Genomic DNA, 18,761 nt, shown 5'->3' on the forward strand with positions numbered 1-18,761 from the left:
GTGTCTCTCCCTCCCTCCTCCATCTGTGTCTCCCTCCCTCCCTCCTCCATCTGTGTCTCCCTCCCTCCCTCCTCCATCTGTGTCTCTCCCCCTCCCTCCCTCCTCCATCTGTGTCTCCCCCTCCCTCCTCCATCTGTGTCTCTCCCTCCTCCATCTGTGTCTCTCCCCCTCCCTCCTCCATCTGTGTCTCCCCCTCCCTCCTCCATCTGTGTCTCTCCCTCCCTCCTCCATCTGTGTCTCCCCCTCCCTCCTCCATCTGTGTCTCCCCCTCCCTCCTCCATCTGTGTCTCCCCCTCCCTCCTCCATCTCTGTCTCCCCCTCCCTCCTCCATCTGTCTCTCCCTCCCTCCTCCATCTGTGTCTCCCCCTCCCTCCTCCATCTGTCTCTCCCTCCCTCCTCCATCTGTGTCTCTCCCTCCCTCCTCCATCTGTCTCTCCCTCCCTCCTCCATCTGTCTCTCCCTCCCTCCTCCATCTGTCTCTCCCTCCCTCCTCCATCTGTGTCTCTCCCTCCCTCCTCCATCTGTGTCTCTCCCTCCCTCCTCCATCTGTGTCTCACCCTCCCTCCTCCATCTGTGTCTCTCCCTCCCTCCTCCATCTGTGTCTCCCCCTCCCTCCTCCATCTGTGTCTCCCCCTCCCTCCTCCACCTGTCTCTCCCTCCCTCCTCCATCTGTCTCTCCCTCCCTCCTCCATCTGTCTCCCTCCCTCCTCCATCTGTGTCTCCCCCTCCCTCCTCCATCTGTGTCTCCCTCCCTCCTCCATCTGTGTCTCTCCCTCCCTCCTCCATCTGTGTCTCCCCCTCCCTCCTCCATCTGTGTCTCTCCCTCCCTCCTCCATCTGTGTCTCTCCCTCCCTCCTCCATCTGTGTCTCCCCCTCCCTCCTCCATCTGTGTCTCCCCCTCCCTCCTCCATCTGTGTCTCTCCCTCCCTCCTCCATCTGTGTCTCTCCCTCCCTCCTCCCTCTGTGTCTCCCCCCTCCTCCATCTGTGTCTCCCCCTCCCTCCTCCATCTGTGTCTCTCCCTCCCTCCTCCATCTGTGTCTCCCCCCTCCTCCATCTGTGTCTCCCCCTCCCTCCTCCATCTGTGTCTCCCCCTCCCTCCTCCATCTGTGTCTCTCCCTCCCTCCTCCATCTGTGTCTCCCCCCTCCTCCATCTGTGTCTCTCCCCCTCACTCCTCCATCTGTGTCTCCCCCTCCCTCCTCCATCTGTGTCTCCCCCTCCCTCCTCCATCTGTGTCTCCCCCTCCCTCCTCCATCTGTGTCTCTCCCTCCCTCCTCCATCTGTCTCTCCCTCCCTCCTCCATCTGTGTCTCCCCCTCCCTCCTCCATCTGTCTCTCCCTCCCTCCTCCATCTGTGTCTCCCTCCCTCCTCCATCTGTGTCTCCCCCTCCCTCCTCCATCTGTGTCTCCCTCCCTCCTCCATCTGTGTCTCCCCCTCCCTCCTCCATCTGTGTCTCTCCCTCCCTCCTCCATCTGTGTCTCCCCCTCCCTCCTCCATCTGTGTCTCCCCCTCCCTCCTCCATCTGTGTCTCTCCCTCCCTCCTCCATCTATGTCTCCCCCTCCCTCCTCCATCTGTGTCTCTCCCTCCCTCCTCCATCTGTGTCTCCCCCTCCCTCCTCCATCTGTGTCTCCCCCTCCCTCCTCCGTCTGTGTCTCTCCCTCCCTCCTCCATCTGTCTCTCCCTCCCTCCTCCATCTGTGTCTCCCTCCCTCCTCCATCTGTGTCTCCCCCTCCCTCCTCCATCTGTGTCTCCCCCTCCCTCCTCCATCTGTGTCTCCCCCTCCCTCCTCCATCTGTGTCTCTCCCTCCCTCCTCCATCTGTGTCTCTCCCTCCCTCCTCCATCTGTGTCTCCCCCTCCCTCCTCCATCTGTCTCTCCCTCCCTCCTCCATCTGTGTCTCCCCCTCCCTCCTCCATCTGTCTCTCCCTCCCTCCTCCATCTGTGTCTCCCCCTCCCTCCTCCATCTGTGTGTCTCCCCCTCCCTCCTCCATCTGTGTGTCTCTCTCCCTCACTCCTCCATCCCTGTCTCTCCCTCTCTCTGCTCTATCTCTGTCTCTTTCTATTCCTGTCTCCTCCCTTTCTGTGTTCTGTTCCATCCCTCTCTCTCGCTCTCTCCACCTTCCTGTCTCCTCTTTTCCTTGCATCATTCTCCTCCATCTCTCGTCCTTGTTCTTCCTCCTCTCCTCCCAGGGTTTGCAAGGCAAGTTGGGACAAAGAGGACAACGTGGACCCACGGTACGTCATGAGTTTGCTGTTCTTTAGGAATTTGATTTGAAATCTTTCTCAATGTAGTAATTGCAAAGTAATAATCTCACAAAGTGTAACCAAGGTTAATGGAACTGAGCGGAGGCGTAACAGCCAACCGGCCAGTGGGAGTGTGAGGTTGAGCAGACATGGTCCTCCAGCTCCACGTCCATATCGCAGTGCAAGTGGGTGGGCTTGAGGCGGTCGCTGAGTGATTAATAACTTTGGTTTACTCTCCCAGGGCCCACGTGGTCAACGGGGACCCAGAGGATCAACCGGAAAACCAGGAGCAAAGGTCAGTCGTTAGGAACTGCGTGGCAATCGGGGTAGTTCAGGGGAGTGGGCTCATAAAGAACATAAGCTGGAAATCCTAACGTCATCAGAGGCACATATTCATTATACCGTGTATGATCTTATAGCAGAACCAAAGCTGGGTGGGAATATAAGTTGTGAGGAAGATGCAAGGAGGCTTCAATGGGATATAGACAGGCTAAGTGAGTGGGCAAGAACATGGCAAATGGAATATAACGTGGAGAAATGTGAAGTTATCCACTTTGGTAGGAAAAGCAGAGTATTTTTTAAATGGTGAGAGATTGGGAAATGTTGGTGTTCAGAGGGACCTGGGTGTCCTTGTACACGAATCACTGAAAGTTAACATGCAGGTACAGCAAGCAATTAGGAAAGCAAATGGTATGTTGGCCTTTATTACAAGAGGATTTGAGTATAAGAGTAAAGACGTCTTACTGCAATTATATCGGGCCCTGGTGAAACCACACCTGGAGTATTGTGTACAGTTTTGGTCTCCTTACCTAAGGAAGGATATACTTGCCATAGTGGGAGAGCAACGAAGGTTCACCAGACTAGGCTCTTGGGATAGGGGGACTGTCCCATGCGGAGAGATTGAGTAGACCAGGCCTATATGCTCTCCAGTTGAGAAGAATGAGAGGTGACCTCATTGAAACATACAAAATTGTTACAGGGCTTGACAGGGTAGATGCAGGGAGGATGTTTCCCCTGGCTGGGGAGTCTAGAACCAGGGGTCACAGTCTCAGAATAAGGGGTCGGCCAGTTGAGACTGAGATGAGGAGACATTCCTTCACTCAGAGGGTGGTGAATCTTTGGAATTCTCTACCCCAGAGGGCTGTGGAGGCTCAGTCGTTGAGTATATTCAAGACAGAGATCGATAGATTTTTGAATATTAAGGGAATCAAGGGATATGCGGATAGTGCAGGAAAGTGGAGATGAGGTAGAAGATCAGCCATGATCTGATTGAATGACGGAGCAGGCTCGAAGCCCAAATGGCCGACTCCTGCTGCTATTTCTGATGTTCTTGTGTATACTGAGGGTAGGGTGTGTAACAGAGAGAGTGTTATAACTAGGAGTATTATACTGAGGGTTGTGTGAGAAAGAGAGTGTTATATCTAGGATATTGAGGGTGGGGGGGTGAAAGTGTTATAACTGGGAGTCTTATACTGAGGGTGGGGTGAGAGAGAGTGTTATAACTGGGAGTCTTAATACTGAGGGTGGGGTGTGAGAGAGTGTTATAACTGGGAGTCTTATACTGAGGGTGGGGTGTGAGAGAGTGTTATAACTGGGAGTCTTATACTGAGGGTGGGGTGTGAGAGAGTGTTATAACTGGGAGTCTTATACTGAGGGTGGGGTGTGAGAGAGTGTTATAACTGGAGTCTTATACTGAGGGTGGGGTGAGAGAGAGTGTTATAACTGGGAGTCTTATACTGAGGGTGGGGTGTGAGAGAGTGTTATAACTGGAGTGTCAAGCGTAGGTCCCTTGCAGTCAGAATCAGGGGAATTTATAATGGGGAACATAGAAATGGCTGACCAACTAAATACATATTTTGGTTCTGTCTTCACAAAGGAGGACACAAATAACCTCCCAGAGATGCCGGGGAACATAGGGTCTGATGAAAGGGAGGAACTGAAAGAAATCAGTATTTGTAGGGAAATGGTGTTAGGGAAATTGATGGGATTGAAGGCCGATAAATCCCCAGGGCCTGATAATCTACATCCTAGGGTACTTAAGGAAGTGGCCCTAGAAATAGTAGATGCATTGCTGATCATCTTCCAACATTCGATGGAATCTGGAACAGTACCCATGGATTAGAGGGTAGCTAATGTTACCCTCCCACTATTCAAAAAAGGTGGTAGAGAAAAAACGGGGAATTACAGACCGGTAAGTCTGACATCGGTAGTGGGGAAAATGCTAGAGTCCATTATAAAAGATGTAATAGCAGAGCACTTGGAAAACAGTGACAGGATCGGACAACGTCAACATGCATTCACAAAAGGTAAATCGTGCTTGACTAATCTACTGAATTTTTTGAGGAAGTAACTGGTAAAATAGATAAGGGAGAACCAGTGGATGTGGTGTATCTGGACTTTCAGAAGGCCTTCGATAAGGTCCCGCATAAGAGATTAGCATGTAAAGTTAAGGCACATGGGATTGGGGGCAAGGTATTTACTTGGACAGAGAACTGGTTGCAGACAGAAAGCAAAGAGTTGGAATAAACGGGTCTTTTTCCGAATGGCAGGCAGTGACTAGTGGGTACCGCAGGGATCGGTCCTTGGACCCCAGCTATTCACAATATATATAAATGATCTGGACAAGGGAACTAGATGTAATATCTCCAAATTTGCAGACGACACAAAGCTGGGTGGGCGTGTGTGCTGTGAGGATGGATGTCGAGAAACTCCAGGATGATTTGGACATGTTGGGTGATTGGGCAGAAACATGGCAGATGCAATATAACGTGGATAAATGTGAGGTTATCCACTTTGGTGGCAAAAACAGGAAGGCAGATTATTATCTAAATGGCAATAGATTGGGAGAAGGGAAGTGCAACGAAACCTGGGTGTCCTTGTGCACCAGTCGCTGAAGGTAAGCATGCAGGTGCAGCAAGTGATTAAGAAGGCAAATGGTATGTTGGCCTTCGTAGCGAGAGGGTTTGAGTACAGAACAAGAATGTCTTGCTGCAGTTGTACAGGGCCTTAGTGAGACCACATCTTGAGTATTGTGTGCAGTTTTGGTCGCCTTATTTGAGGAAGGATGTTCTTGCCATGGAAGGAGTTCAGTGAAGATTCACCAGGCTGATATCTGGGATGGCAGGAATGACGTATGAGGAGAGATTGGGTCGATTGGACTTGTACTCGCTGGAGTTTAGAAGAATGAGAGGTGATCTCATTGAAACTTATAAAATTCTGACAGGACTAGACAGACTAGATGCAGGAGGGATGTTCCCGATGGTCGGGGAGTCCAGAACCAGGGGACACAGTCTAAGGATAAAGGGTAGGCCATTTAGGACAGAAATGAGGAGGAATTCTTCACCCAGAGAGTGGTGAACCTGTGGAACTCTCTACCACAAAAGGTGGTGGAGGTCAGTTCATTAAATATATTCAAGAAGGAGTTGGATATATTTCTTAAGGCTAAAGGGATCAAGGGGTATGGGAGAAAGCAGGGACCGGGTACTGAATTTGGATGATCAGCCGCAATCGCATTGAATGGCGGAGCAGGCTCGAGGGGCCGAATGGCCTACTCCTGCTCCTATCTTCTATGTTTCTATGTTATACTGAGGGTGAGAGAGAGTGTTATAACTGGGAGTCTTATACTGAGGGTGGGGTGAGAGAGAGTGTTATAACTGGGAGTCTTACACTGAGGTGGGGTGAGAGAGAGTGTTATAACTGGGAGTCTTATACTGAGGGTGGGGTGAGAGAGTGTTATAACTGGGAGTCTTATACTGAGGGTGGGGTGAGAGAGTGTTATAACTGGGAGTCTTATACTGAGGGTGGGGTGAAAGAGAGAGTGTTATAACTGGGAGTCTTATACTGAGGGTGGGTGAGAGAGAGTGTTATAACTGGGAGTCTTATACTGAGGGTGGGGTGAGAGAGAGTGTTATAACTGGGAGTCTTATACTGAGGGTGGGGTGAGAGAGAGTGTTATAACTGGAGTCTTATACTGAGGGTGGGGTGAGAGAGAGTGTTATAACTGGGAGTCTTATACTGAGGGTGGGGTGAGAGAGAGTGTTGTAACTGGGAGTCTTATACTGAGGGTGGGATGAGAGAGAGAGTGTTATAACTTGGAGTCTTATACTGAGGGTGGTGTGAGAGAGAGTGTTGTAACTGGGAGTCTTATACTGAGGGTGGGGTGTGAGAGAGTGTTATAACTGGGAGTCTTATACTGAGGGTGGGGTGAGAGAGAGAGTGTTATAACTTGGAGTCTTATACTGAGGGTGGGGTGAGAGAGAGTGTTGTAACTGGGAGTCTTATACTGAGGGTGGGGTGTGAGAGAGTGTTATAACTGGGAGTCTTATACTGAGGGTGGGGTGAGAGAGAGAGTGTTATAACTTGGAGTCTTATACTGAGGGTGGGGTGAGAGAGAGTGTTATAACTTGGAGTCTTATACTGAGGGTGGGGTGAGAGAGAGTGTTATAACTGGGAGTCTTATACTGAGGGTGGGGTGAGAGAGAGTGTTGTAACTGGGAGTCTTATACTGAGGGTGGGGTGAGAGAGTGTTATAACTGGGAGTCTTATACTGAGGGTGGGGTGAGAGAGAGAGTGTTATAACTGGGAGTCTTATACTGAGGGTGGGGTGAGAGAGAGAGTGTTATAACTGGGAGTCTTATACTGAGGGTGGGGTGAGAGAGAGTGTTATAACTGGGAGTCTTATACTGAGGGTGGGGTGTGAGAGAGAGTGTTATAACTGGGAGTCTTATACTGAGGGTGGGGTGAGAGAGAGTGTTATAACTGGGAGTCTTATACTGAGGGTGGGGTGAGAGAGAGTGTTATAACTGGGAGTCTTATACTGAGGGTGGGGTGAGAGAGAGTGTTATAACTGGGAGTCTTATACTGAGGGTGGGGTGAGAGAGAGAGTGTTATAACTGGGAGTCTTATACTGAGGGTGGGGTGAGAGAGAGTGTTGTAACTGGGAGTCTTATACTGAGGGTGGGGTGAGAGAGAGAGTGTTATAACTGGGAGTCTTATACTGAGGGTGGGGTGAGAGAGAGAGTGTTATAACTGGAGTCTTATACTGAGGTGGGGTGAGAGAGAGAGTGTTATAACTGGGAGTCTTATACTGAGGGTGCGGCCATGTGTTGTTTCAGTGAAGGGAATGCTGATGAACAGTGTCTCTGCAGGGTGCAGGTTCACTCCGTGTAATGAAGCATTGCAGCTCATTCTGTTCTTTTGCTCTTTAACAGGGAACCTCAGGAACTGATGGGCCTCCAGGTCCTTCTGGCGAAAGGGTGAGTCTGTCCGACTATATCAAACTGTAAGCAGAATAACCAGTGCCTTCAGAACAGGAAAGGCCCATTAGTCCTAATAGACTAGTCCCCTTGCGATCATTTGGACCCAAGGACCCACCGTCGCCCCATCCCACAATCGCCTCTGCCAGAAACCCCTCTAATTGCCTCTCGAACATGGGGGTTCTGTTCCACGTCCTTCCCTTGGAGCTACTTCCACAACTCGATTACACTTGAGTGAAAGAGCTCTGTCTGACTTCTCTTCTTATTCCGAACTTCCTCATTGCTGACTGTTGTTTGCCGGGATTTGAACCCTTCGTCACAGTGAACAATTTGCCTGGCTCAGTTCAGTAGTTCCCTCGAGGGCTAATCCTGGGCTCTCGGCAAGCACAGGGCGGAGGATCGGGGCTGCGACATTGTAACTCTAGCGGACCCATGTTCCCTTCAAGCGTGGCTTCTTGGCTGGGCAGAAGTACCCCTTAAATGCCCGCAACAACAACTTGCATTTCCTGAAAGGTCCCAAGGTGCTTCGCGGGAGTGCAATCAGAGGACAATTTACACCTCGCCACATTAGGACAGGTGACCAAAAGCTTGGTCAAAGAGGTAGGTTTTTAAGGAGCATCTTAACGGAGGAGAGAGGTAGAGAATCAGAGAGGTTTAGGGAGGGACTTCTAGAGCTCAAGTAATTCCAGAGCTTAGGGCCTTGGCAGCTGAAGGCACGGCCGCCAATGCTGGGAACTAAAGGGACACGATTCAATGGGATAGCTAGGGTACCAGCAGAACAAGATTCAACAACTGGGTGCCAACAATAATTTATAAGGCCGCATTCCCTGCCGGAATCAGTTGCAGAGCGATCGGTTGCCATGGGAAACCGGCCTAATCTGCAAACCAGCCTGTCTCCTACCCTGAAGTTTTTTAAAAATCTTCAGCAGGCACACCGATCCCTTTAACACTGGAGGAGGGCACCACAACCACCCCCTCCTGCCAACCGGCTGCCCCCACTCCACAGCAAGTGGCGTGGGCACCCACCCAATTTACGCCCCGCACCCCCCCCCCCAACCCCGGTGGGAAGGCGGGAGTTCTGCCCCACCACGTATCTGCTCCAAAATGGACTCCCATGGACTCTCGGGGGGTTGCTCAGAGATACACAGCTCTGCCGCCTCCCGGGGCTTTCAGTCCAAAATGGCGGCAGTCATAAAGCGAACCGTGATAACCACGGGCACTATAGGAATTCAGTGGGCTGTCCGGCTGCTCCTGATTCTCGCCATACTCTCTGCTGTGGTGGGATTGGGGGGGTTAACTTGTGTGTTCATGTGATCTGAACCCACTAACTCACTCATTGTATATAATATTTGTGAGTTCGTACATTGTGAGGTTTGGCATCTTAACTTGTCCATGGTGCATTTTGAGGTTACGGGCTTTAACTGTACGTGGTGTTTGTGAGTTGGGGGTCTTTAACTCATGTACATGGTATTTGTGAGTTGGGGTCTTTAACTGGCGTACATGGTGTTTGTGAATTTGGGGTCTTCACCAGATATTTAGGTATTTGCAGGTCGGGTCCTCCGCTCACGCTGCACGGCGTTAGCGAGTTGGCGCTCTTTGTTCAAACCCGCTCTGTGCATCGTTTTAATTCAACAATCTTTCCCTTCTTTCCTTTCCAACGCAGGGTCTTCCAGGACCACAAGGGCCCACCGGCTTCCCAGGACCAAAAGGACCACCCGTAAGTGAATTCGAAATGCTTGTGCCATTTCCCGACTCCTGCCACGGGCAGCCGTGTGCGCCCTGGTCCCTCGAGACCATACCGTCCCTGGGAGCTGATCTCCAAGACACGGGGATCTAGAGACGGGTACCTACACTAGGGTGGAGATCCCCTGTGAGCAATACTCCCTCAAAAAAAATTTCCTGTGCGGTCCCTTTAACTGGCTGCGCAGCACTGTCACATTTTCACGCATGCGCGGTTTCTTCCATGTAAAAGCCGCTGAGCGGCCTGGGTGGGACATCCAGGTCGTGCAGCTTCGCGAGAACAGTACCTGTGAGATGTCTGTGACACACGTACACTGGGGTAAAATTCCCGTGTCGTCGTCTTCTTAGGCAGTCCCTCGGAACCGAGGATGACTTGCTTCCACATTAAAAGTGAGTTCTCAGGTGACTGATGAGTCCAATGCGGGACCGCCAGTCTCTGTCACAGGTGGGGCAGAAGATGGTTGAAGGGGCGGGTGGGTGGGGTGCTTGGGTTGACATGCGCTCCTTCTGCTGTTTGCGCTTGACTTCCGCTTGCTCCCGGCGAAGAGACTCGAGGTGTTCGGCGCCTTCCCGGATGCTTCTCCTCCACTTTGTACGGTCTTGGGCCAGGGATTCCCAGGTGTCGGTGGGGATGTTACACTTTTTCAAGGAGGCTTTGAGGGTGTCCTTGAAGCGTTTCCTCTGCCCACCTGGAGCTCTCTTGCCGTGTCGGAGCTCCGAGTAGAGCACTTGTTTTGGGAGTCTCATATCGGGCATGCGGACAATGTGGCCCGTTCATCGGAGCTGATCGAACGTGGTCAAAGCTTCGAAGCTGGGGATGTTGGCCTGAGCGAGAACACTGACGATGGTGTGCCTATCCTGCCAATGGGTTTGCAGGATCTTGTGCAGGCAGCATTGGTGGTACCTCTCCAGTGCTTTGAGGTACCTGCTGTACATGGTCCATGTCTCTGAGGCATACAGCAGGGCGGGTATCACTGCTGCTCTGTAGACCATGAGCTTAGTGCTGGGTTTGAGGTCCTGGGTTTGAAATTCCCGTGTGAGATGTCTGTGACACACATACACTGGGGTGAAATTCCCGTGTGAGATGTCTGTGACACACATACACTGGGGTGAAATTCCCGTGTGAGATGTCTGTGACACACATACACTGGGGTGAAATTCCCATGTGAGATGTCTGTGACACACATACACTGGGGTGAAATTCCCGTGTGAGATGTCTGTGACACACATACACTGGGGTGAAATTCCCGTGTGAGATGTCTGTGACACACATACACTGGGGTGAAATTCCCGTGTGAGATGTCTGTGACACACATACACTGGGGTGAAATTCCCATGTGAGATGTCTGTGACACACATACACTGGGGTGAAATTCCCATGTGAGATGTCTGTGACACACATACACTGGGGTGAAATTCCCGTGTGAGATGTCTGTGACACACATACACTGGGGTGAAATTCCCGTGTGAGATGTCTGTGACACACATACACTGGGGTGAAATTCCCATGTGAGATGTCTGTGACACACATACACTGGGGTGAAATTCCCGTGTGAGATGTCTGTGACACACATACACTGGGGTGAAATTCCCGTGTGAGATGTCTGTGACACATGTACACTGGGGTGAAATTCCGTGCGATGGTCGAGGCCGGGGCGTGTTTTTTTTTAGATGGGCACAGGTCAGATGGCCGGGAATTACCCAGCCAGGTGAAAGTGCCAGCATGTGAAGCTGTGCCGGGTGTGCGCGTGTCAGTCAGCGCAACCAGACACTGGGGCGAACATCGAATGCAGGCTGCGGAGTGTCCCGCGTACAGTTAAAGCGCTGGATTCGTTGGGAGAGTGGGGACTCCTTTCCCGCAGTGGCCTCCGCTGGCCCAACTCCTGGTGAGGCAGCGCCAGACTTTAGCTCCGCGCCTGGACTCTGGGTAACTCCAGCACGTGCGCTGAGCTCCTGCCTACCTGTCGGTGAGGTGCCCACGCCCACGGCTACAGCACGCTGGCAAAACCACTCGGCAAGCTGACTCTGGAGTCCCCGCGATCGCAGTACCGGTGACGCGGGGGTTTAATGTAACGGCGGCCCACAGGCGCAGCGGCTAAAGAGCCGCAGCAGGGAGGTGGGCGGAGACCTCCCAGACTAACTCCGCTTTCTTCTGTTGGCAGGGACCATCAGGGAAGGATGGGCTCCCAGGACACCCTGGACAGAGAGGTGAAGTGGTGAGTAGATCCTCCCAGAAAGAATGCAAAGAAATAATTTGATTTGTACAGGGTCTTTCACGACCACAGGACGTCCCAGGGTGGTTCATTGGGAAGGTTAATGTACGAGAGGGATGGACTTCATTGGGAAGGTTAATGTACGAGAGGGATGGACTTCATTGGGAAGGTTAATGTACTAGAGGGATGGACTTCATTGGGAAGGTTAATGTACTAGAGGGATGGACTTTATTGGAGGGTTAATGTACGAGAGGGATGGGCTTCATTGGGAAGGTTAATGTACAAGAGGGATGGACTTCATTGGAGAGTTAATGTACCAGAGGGATGGACTTCATTGGAGAGTTAATGTACTGGAGGGATGGACTTCATTGGAGAGTTAATGTACGAGAGGGATGGGCTTCATTGGAGAGTTAATGTACTAGAGGGATGGACTTCATTGGAGGGTTAATGTACTAGAGGGATGGGCTTCACTGGAGAGTTAATGTACCAGAGGGATGGGCGTCATTGGAGAGTTAATGTACTGGAGGGATGGGCTTCACTGGAGAGTTAATGTACTAGAGGGATGGACTTCATTGGAGGGTTAATGTACTAGAGGGATGGACTTTATTGGAGGGTTAATGTACTAGAGGGATGGGCTTCATTGGAGAGTTAATGTACTAGAGGGATGGACTTCATTGGAGGGTTAATGTACTAGAGGGATGGACTTCATTGGAGAGTTAATGTACTAGAGGGATGGACTTCATTGGAGAGTTAATGTACGAGAGGGATGGACTTCATTGGAGGGTTAATGTACTAGAGGGATGGACTTTATTGGAGGGTTAATGTACTGGAGGGATGGGCTTCATTGGAGAGTTAATGTACGAGAGGGATGGGCTTCATTGGAGGGTTAATGTACTAGAGGAATGGACTTCATTGGAGGGTTAATGTACTAGAGGGATGGGCTTCATTGGAGAGTTAATGTACTAGAGGGATGGACTTCATTGGAGAGTTAATGTACTAGAGGGATGGACTTCATTGGAGAGTTAATGTACTAGAGGGATGGACTTCATTGGAGAGTTAATGTACGAGAGGGATGGACTTCATTGGAGGGTTAATGTACTAGAGGGATGGACTTTATTTAAGGGTTAATGTACTGGAGGGATGGGCTTCATTGGAGAGTTAATGTACGAGTGGGATGGGCTTCATTGGAGGGTTAATGTACTAGAGGAATGGACTTCATTGGAGGGTTAATGTACTAGAGGGATGGGCTTCATTGGAGAGTTAATGTACTAGAGGGATGGACTTCATTGGAGAGTTAATGTACTAGAGGGATGGACTTCATTGGAGAGTTAATGTACTAGAGGGATGGGCTTCATTGGAGGGGTAATGTACAAGAGGGATGGACTTCATTGGAGAGTTAATGTACTAGAGGGATGGACTTCATTGGAGAGTTAATGTACGAGAGGGATGGGCTTCATTGGAGAGTTAATGTACGAGAGGGATGGACTTCATTGGAGGGTTAATGTACTAAAGGGATGGACTTCATTGGAGGGTTAATGTACTAGAGGGATGGACTTTATTGGAGGGTTAATGTACGAGAGGGATGGGCTTCATTGGAGAGTTAATGTACTAGAGGGATGGACTTCATTGGAGAGTTAATGTACTTGAGGGATGGGCTTCACTGGAGAGTTAATGTACTAGAGGGATGGACTTCATTGGAGAGTTAATGTACTGGAGGGATGGGCTTCATTGGAGAGTTAATGTACTAGAGGGATGGGCTTCATTGGAGAGTTAATGTACTGGAGGGATGGACTTCATTGGAGAGTTAATGTACTAGAGGGATGGACTTCATTGGAGAGTTAATGTACGAGAGGGATCGGCTTCATTGGAGAGTTAATGTACTGGAGGGATGGGCTTCATTGGAGAGTTAATGTACTGGAGGGATGGGCTTCACTGGAGAGTTAATGTACTAGAGGGATGGACTTCATTGGAGAGTTAATGTACTGGAGGGATGGACTTCATTGGAGGGTTAATGTACTAAAGGGATGGGCTTCATTGGAGGGTTAATGTACTAGAGGGATGGACTTCATTGGAGAGTTAATGTACTAGAGGGATGGGCTTCATTGGAGAGTTAATGTACTAGAGGGATGGGCTTCATTGGAGAGTTAATGTACTGGAGGGATGGACTTCATTGGAGGGTTAATGTACTGGAGGGATGGGCTTCACTGGAGAGTTAATGTACTAGAGGGATGGACTTCATTGGAGAGTTAATGTACTAGAGGGATGGGCTTCATTGGAGAGTTAATGTACTGGAGGGATGGACTTCATTGGAGGGTTAATGTACTAGAGGGATGGGCTTCACTGAAGAGTTAATGTACTAGAGGGATGGACTTCATTGGAGAGTTAATGTACTGGAGGGATGGGCTTCATTGGAGGGTTAATGTACTGGAGGGATGGACTTCATTGGAGAGTTAATGTACAAGAGGGATGGACTTTATTGGAGGGTTAATGTACTAGAGGGATGGGCTTCATTGGAGTGTTAATGTACTAGAGGGATGGGCTTCATTGGAGGGTTAATGTACTGGAGGGATGGACTTCACTGGAGAGTTAATGCACTGGAGGGATGGAATTCATTGGAGAGTTAATGTACTAGAGGGATGGGCTTCATTGGAGTGTTAATGTACTAGAGGGATGGACTTCACTGGAGAGTTAATGTACTGGAGGGATGGACTTCATTGGAGAGTTAATGTACTGGAGGGATGGGCTCCATTGGAGGGTTAATGTACTGGAGGGATGGGCTTCATTGGAGAGTTAATGTACTAGAGGGATGGGCTTCACTGGAGAGTTAATGTACTAGAGGAATGGACTTCATTGGAGAGTTAATGTACTAGAGGGATGGGCTTCACTGGAGAGTTAATGTACTAGAGGGATGGGCTTCATTGGAGAGTTAATGTACTGGAGGGATGGACTTCATTGGAGGGTTAATGTACTAAAGGGATGGACTTCATTGGAGGGTTAATGTACTAGAGGGATGGACTTTATTGGAGGGTTAATGTACGAGAGGGATGGGCTTCATTGGAATTTAATGTACTAGAGGGATGGACTTCATTGGAGGGTTAATGTTCTGGAGGGATGGGCTTCATTGGAGAGTTAATGTACTAGAGGGATGGACTTAATTGGAGGGTTAATGTACTGGAGGGATGGGCTTCATTGGAGAGTTAATGTACTGGAGGGATGGGCTTCATTGGAGAGTTAATGTACTAGAGGGATGGACTTCATTGGAGAGTTAATGTACTAGAGGGATTGACTTCATTGGAGAGTTAATGTACTGGAGGATGGACTTCATTGGAGAGTTAATGTACTGGAGGGATGGACTTTATTGGAGGGTTAATGTACTAGAGGGATGGACTTCACTGGAGAGTTAATGTACTAGAGGGATGGACTTCATTGGAGAGTTAATGTACTAGAGGGATGGGCTTCACTGGAGAGTTAATGTACTAGAGGGATGGACTTCATTGGAGGGTTAATGTACTAGAGGGATGGACTTCACTGGAGAGTTAATGTACTAGAGGGATGGACTTCATTGGAGAGTTAATGTACTAGAGGGATGGACTTCATTGGAGAGTTAATGTACTGGAGGGATGGACTTCATTGGAGAGTATATGTACTAGAGGGATGGGCTTCATTGGAGTGTTAATGTACTAGAGGGATGGACTTCACTGGAGAGTTAATGTACTGGAGGGATGGACTTCATTGGAGAGTTAATGTACTGGAGGGATGGACTTCATTGGAGAGTTAATGTACTGGAGGGATGGGCTTCATTGGAGGGTTAATGTACTAGAGGGATGGGCTTCATTGGAGAGTTAATGTACTGGAGGGATGGACTTCATTGGAGGGTTAATGTACTAGAGGGATGGGCTTCATTGGAGAGTTAATGTACTGGAGGGATGGACTTCATTGGAGAGTTAATGTCCTAGAGGGGATGGGCTTCACTGGAGAGTTAATGTACTAGAGGGATGGACTTCATTGGAGAGTTAATGTACTAGAGGGATGGGCTTCACTGGAGAGTTAATGTACTAGAGGGATGGACTTCATTGGAGAGTTAATGTACGAGAGGGATGGGCTTCACTGGAGAGTTAATGTACTAGAGGGATGGGCTTCATTGGAGAGTTAATGTACTGGAGGGATGGGCTTCACTGGAGAGTTAATGTACTAGAGGGATGGGCTTCACTGGAGGGTTAATGTACTAAAGGGATGGACTTTATTGGAGAGTTAATGTACTGGAGGGATGGACTTTATTGGAGAGTTAATGTACTAGAGGGATGGACTTCATTGGAGGGTTAATGTACTAGAGGGATGGACTTTATTGGAGGGTTAATGTACTAGAGGGATGGACTTCATTGGAGAGTTAATGTACGAGAGGGATGGGCTTCATTGGAGAGTTAATGTACTAGAGGAATGGACTTCATTGGAGAGTTAATGTACTAGAGGGATGGACTTCATTGGAGAGTTAATGTACTAGAGGGATAGACTTCATTGGAGAGTTAATGTACTAGAGGGATGGGCTTCATTGGAGGGTTAATGTACTAGAGGGATGGACTTCATTGGAGAGTTAATGTACTGGAGGGATGGACTTCATTGGAGAGTTAATGTACGAGAGGGATGGGCTTCATTGGAGAGTTAATGTACTAGAGGGATGGACTTCATTGGAGGGTTAATGTACTAAAGGGATGGACTTCATTGGAGGGTTAATGTACTAGAGGGATGGACTTTATTGGAGGGTTAATGTACTCGAGGGATGGACTTCATTGGAGAGTTAATGTACTGAAGGGATGGACTTCATTGGAGAGTTAATGTGCTGGAGGGATGGGCTTCATTGGAGGGTTAATGTACTAGAGGGATGGACTTCATTGGAGAGTTAATGTACTAGAGGGATGGGCTTCACTGGAGAGTTAATGTACTAGAGGGATGGGCTTCACTGGAGAGTTAATGTACTGGAGGGATGGACTTCACTGGAGAGTTAATGTACTAGAGGGATGGACTTCATTGGAGAGTTAATGTACTTGAGGGATGGGCTTCATTGGAGAGTTAATGTACTGGAGGGATGGACTTCATTGGAGAGTTAATGTACTAGAGGGATGGGCTTCATTGGAGAGTTAATGTACTAGAGGGATGGACTTCATTGGAGAGTTAATGTACTAGAGGGATGGGCTTCATTGGAGAGTTAATGTACTGGAGGGATGGACTTCACTGGAGAGTTAATCTACTAGAGGGATGGGCTTCACTGGAGAGTTAATGCACTGCAGGGATGGACTTCATTGGAGAGTTAATGTACTAGAGGGATGGGCTTCACTGGAGAGTTAATGTACTGGAGGGATGGACTTCATTGGAGAGTTAATGTACTAGAGGGATGGACTTCACTGGAGAGTTGATGTACTGGAGGGATGGACTTCATTGGAGAGTTAATGTACTGGAGGGATGGACTTAATTGGAGAGTTAATGTCCTGGAGGGATGGACTTCATTGGAGAGTTAATGTACTCAAGGGATGGGCTTCATTGGGAGATTAAAATACTAGAGGGTTGGACTTTGATGAGAGAGTTAATCTACCTGCAGCATTGGCCTTGAAAGGCGCATTAGGATGTGCGACTGATGGGCTTTGATAGGTTTAATAGCTTTTTCTCATCGCTGATTTTTCTCATATTCTTGCATGTCCATGGGTTGTGCTTGCTAATATCTCAATTCCTGTTTCCAGGGTTTCCAAGGCAAGACTGGCCCTCCAGGACCACCTGGTGTAGTTGGACTTCAGGTGAGTCTAAAGTTTTGCACCTCGCTGCCTGTAGTATTTACCAGGCTCTCTGCTCCAAGTTCTGATGTTAATGCAGCTCTTTGACTTTTACCTGTAGGGTTCCAGTGGTGAATCGGGACCAATGGGCGAGAGGGGACATCCAGGACCTCCTGGGCCACCTGGGGAGCAAGGACTATCAGGCCCATCAGGGAAAGAAGGCACGAAGGTGAGGGAATGAAGAGCCTGGGTCATCCGTGCAGCCTCATCCCTGGTTGGGTGGTGGTGATGTGTCGGGATATTTACCAGGTTTCCCCAGCTGTCTGCCCTTCTGCGTGTCTGCCCCTTATAGTAGGGTTCTTGCTCGAGTAACTACAGCTCTCTGCCTGCCCCTGCGCCTTGCGGGTTGTGACTACCCGTCTGTCGGCCTGTTATCTTTCCGCATGTCGGCCTGTCTGATTGTTGATTTGAACCCGCTATCTGGCTCTGCATCTGTGTGCGTAGAACCCCTGATTACCATTGCTGTACCTGCAGTGAGGTCTCAAAGGAAGACCAGTGGGAATGTTCTCAACAAATCTGGGTTTTAAGTTGTGCCTTTTTAAGATGGCAGGAACCATATTTGAGTGCCAGGATCGGGCCGGGCCTGCACTGTGTGGACCGGGCCTATCGTTTCTTTTGCTATGAGTCCGTCTCTCTCTGTCTGTCTCTCCACTGAATTGTGCGGGGCCGATCTGAACAAACCCTCATCCTGCGTTGTCCTGTGTTGAACCATTTCTCTCCCTCTTGTTTATGACAGGGTGACCCTGGCCCCCCTGGACCCGGGGGCAAAAATGGACCCCCAGGGCTGAGAGGCTTCCCCGGTGAGATTGGATTGCCTGGAACTGCGGTGAGTAAATGGAGAATTCAAGTGCGACACCGATAGTCATTAGGGGGCAAGAATTAGGGGGCAGACCGACTGGGAAGCAGTAGCTTTTTTTTAAACTGATCCGTGTGACATTTTGATAATCCCGGGTATCGGGGATTGAGTTTACGAGGAAAGATTAAGGGAGTTGGGCTCAATCTCTCCAAAAATGAGCAGAATTTAAGGTGACCCTCTTTCCCCCTCTCCCTCGCTCCCCCTCTCCCTCGCTCCCCCTCTCCCTCGCTCCCTCGCTCCCCCTCTCCCTCGCTCCCCCTCTCCCTCGCTCCCCCTCTCCCTCGCTCCCCCTCTCCCTCGCTCCCCCTCTCCCTCGCTCCCCCTCTCCCTCCCTCCCTCTTTCCCCTTCTCCCTCTTTCCCCTTCTCCCTCTTTCCCCTTCTCCCTCTTTCCCCTTCTCCCTCTTTCCCCTTCTCCCTCTTTCCCCCTCTCCCTCTTTCCCCCTCTCCCTCGCTCCCCCTCTCCCTCGCTCCCCCTCTCCCTCGCTCCCCCTCTCCCTCGCTCCCCCTCTCCCTCGCTCCCCCTCTCCCTCGCTCCCCCTCTCCCTCGCTTCCCCTCTCCCTCGCTCCCCCTCTCCCTCGCTCTTTCCCCTTCTCCCTCTTTCCCCTTCTCCCTCTTTCCCCTTCTCCCTCT

At 50.0% G+C, this 18,761-nt stretch overlaps 1 protein-coding gene across 1 annotated transcript in view; it reads left to right on the forward strand.

Annotated features, from left to right (window-relative positions):
* LOC147095704 (uncharacterized) overlaps positions 1 to 18,761 on the forward strand; it is a 280,778-nt gene that overhangs the window by 130,962 nt on the left and 131,055 nt on the right. The window contains exons 28-35 of the mRNA XM_085974754.1: positions 2,190 to 2,234; positions 2,485 to 2,538; positions 7,454 to 7,498; positions 9,162 to 9,215; positions 11,401 to 11,454; positions 17,184 to 17,237; positions 17,335 to 17,442; positions 18,010 to 18,099. Of these exons, the coding sequence (XP_085830880.1) occupies positions 2,190 to 2,234; positions 2,485 to 2,538; positions 7,454 to 7,498; positions 9,162 to 9,215; positions 11,401 to 11,454; positions 17,184 to 17,237; positions 17,335 to 17,442; positions 18,010 to 18,099 (504 nt within the window). The remainder of the gene's footprint in view (positions 1 to 2,189; positions 2,235 to 2,484; positions 2,539 to 7,453; positions 7,499 to 9,161; positions 9,216 to 11,400; positions 11,455 to 17,183; positions 17,238 to 17,334; positions 17,443 to 18,009; positions 18,100 to 18,761) is intronic.

Source organism: Somniosus microcephalus, unplaced genomic scaffold (genome assembly GCF_052327205.1).
Source record: "Somniosus microcephalus isolate GS21.2 unplaced genomic scaffold, FLI_Smic_1.0 unresolved_chr1, whole genome shotgun sequence".
Taxonomy (NCBI): domain Eukaryota; kingdom Metazoa; phylum Chordata; class Chondrichthyes; order Squaliformes; family Somniosidae; genus Somniosus; species Somniosus microcephalus.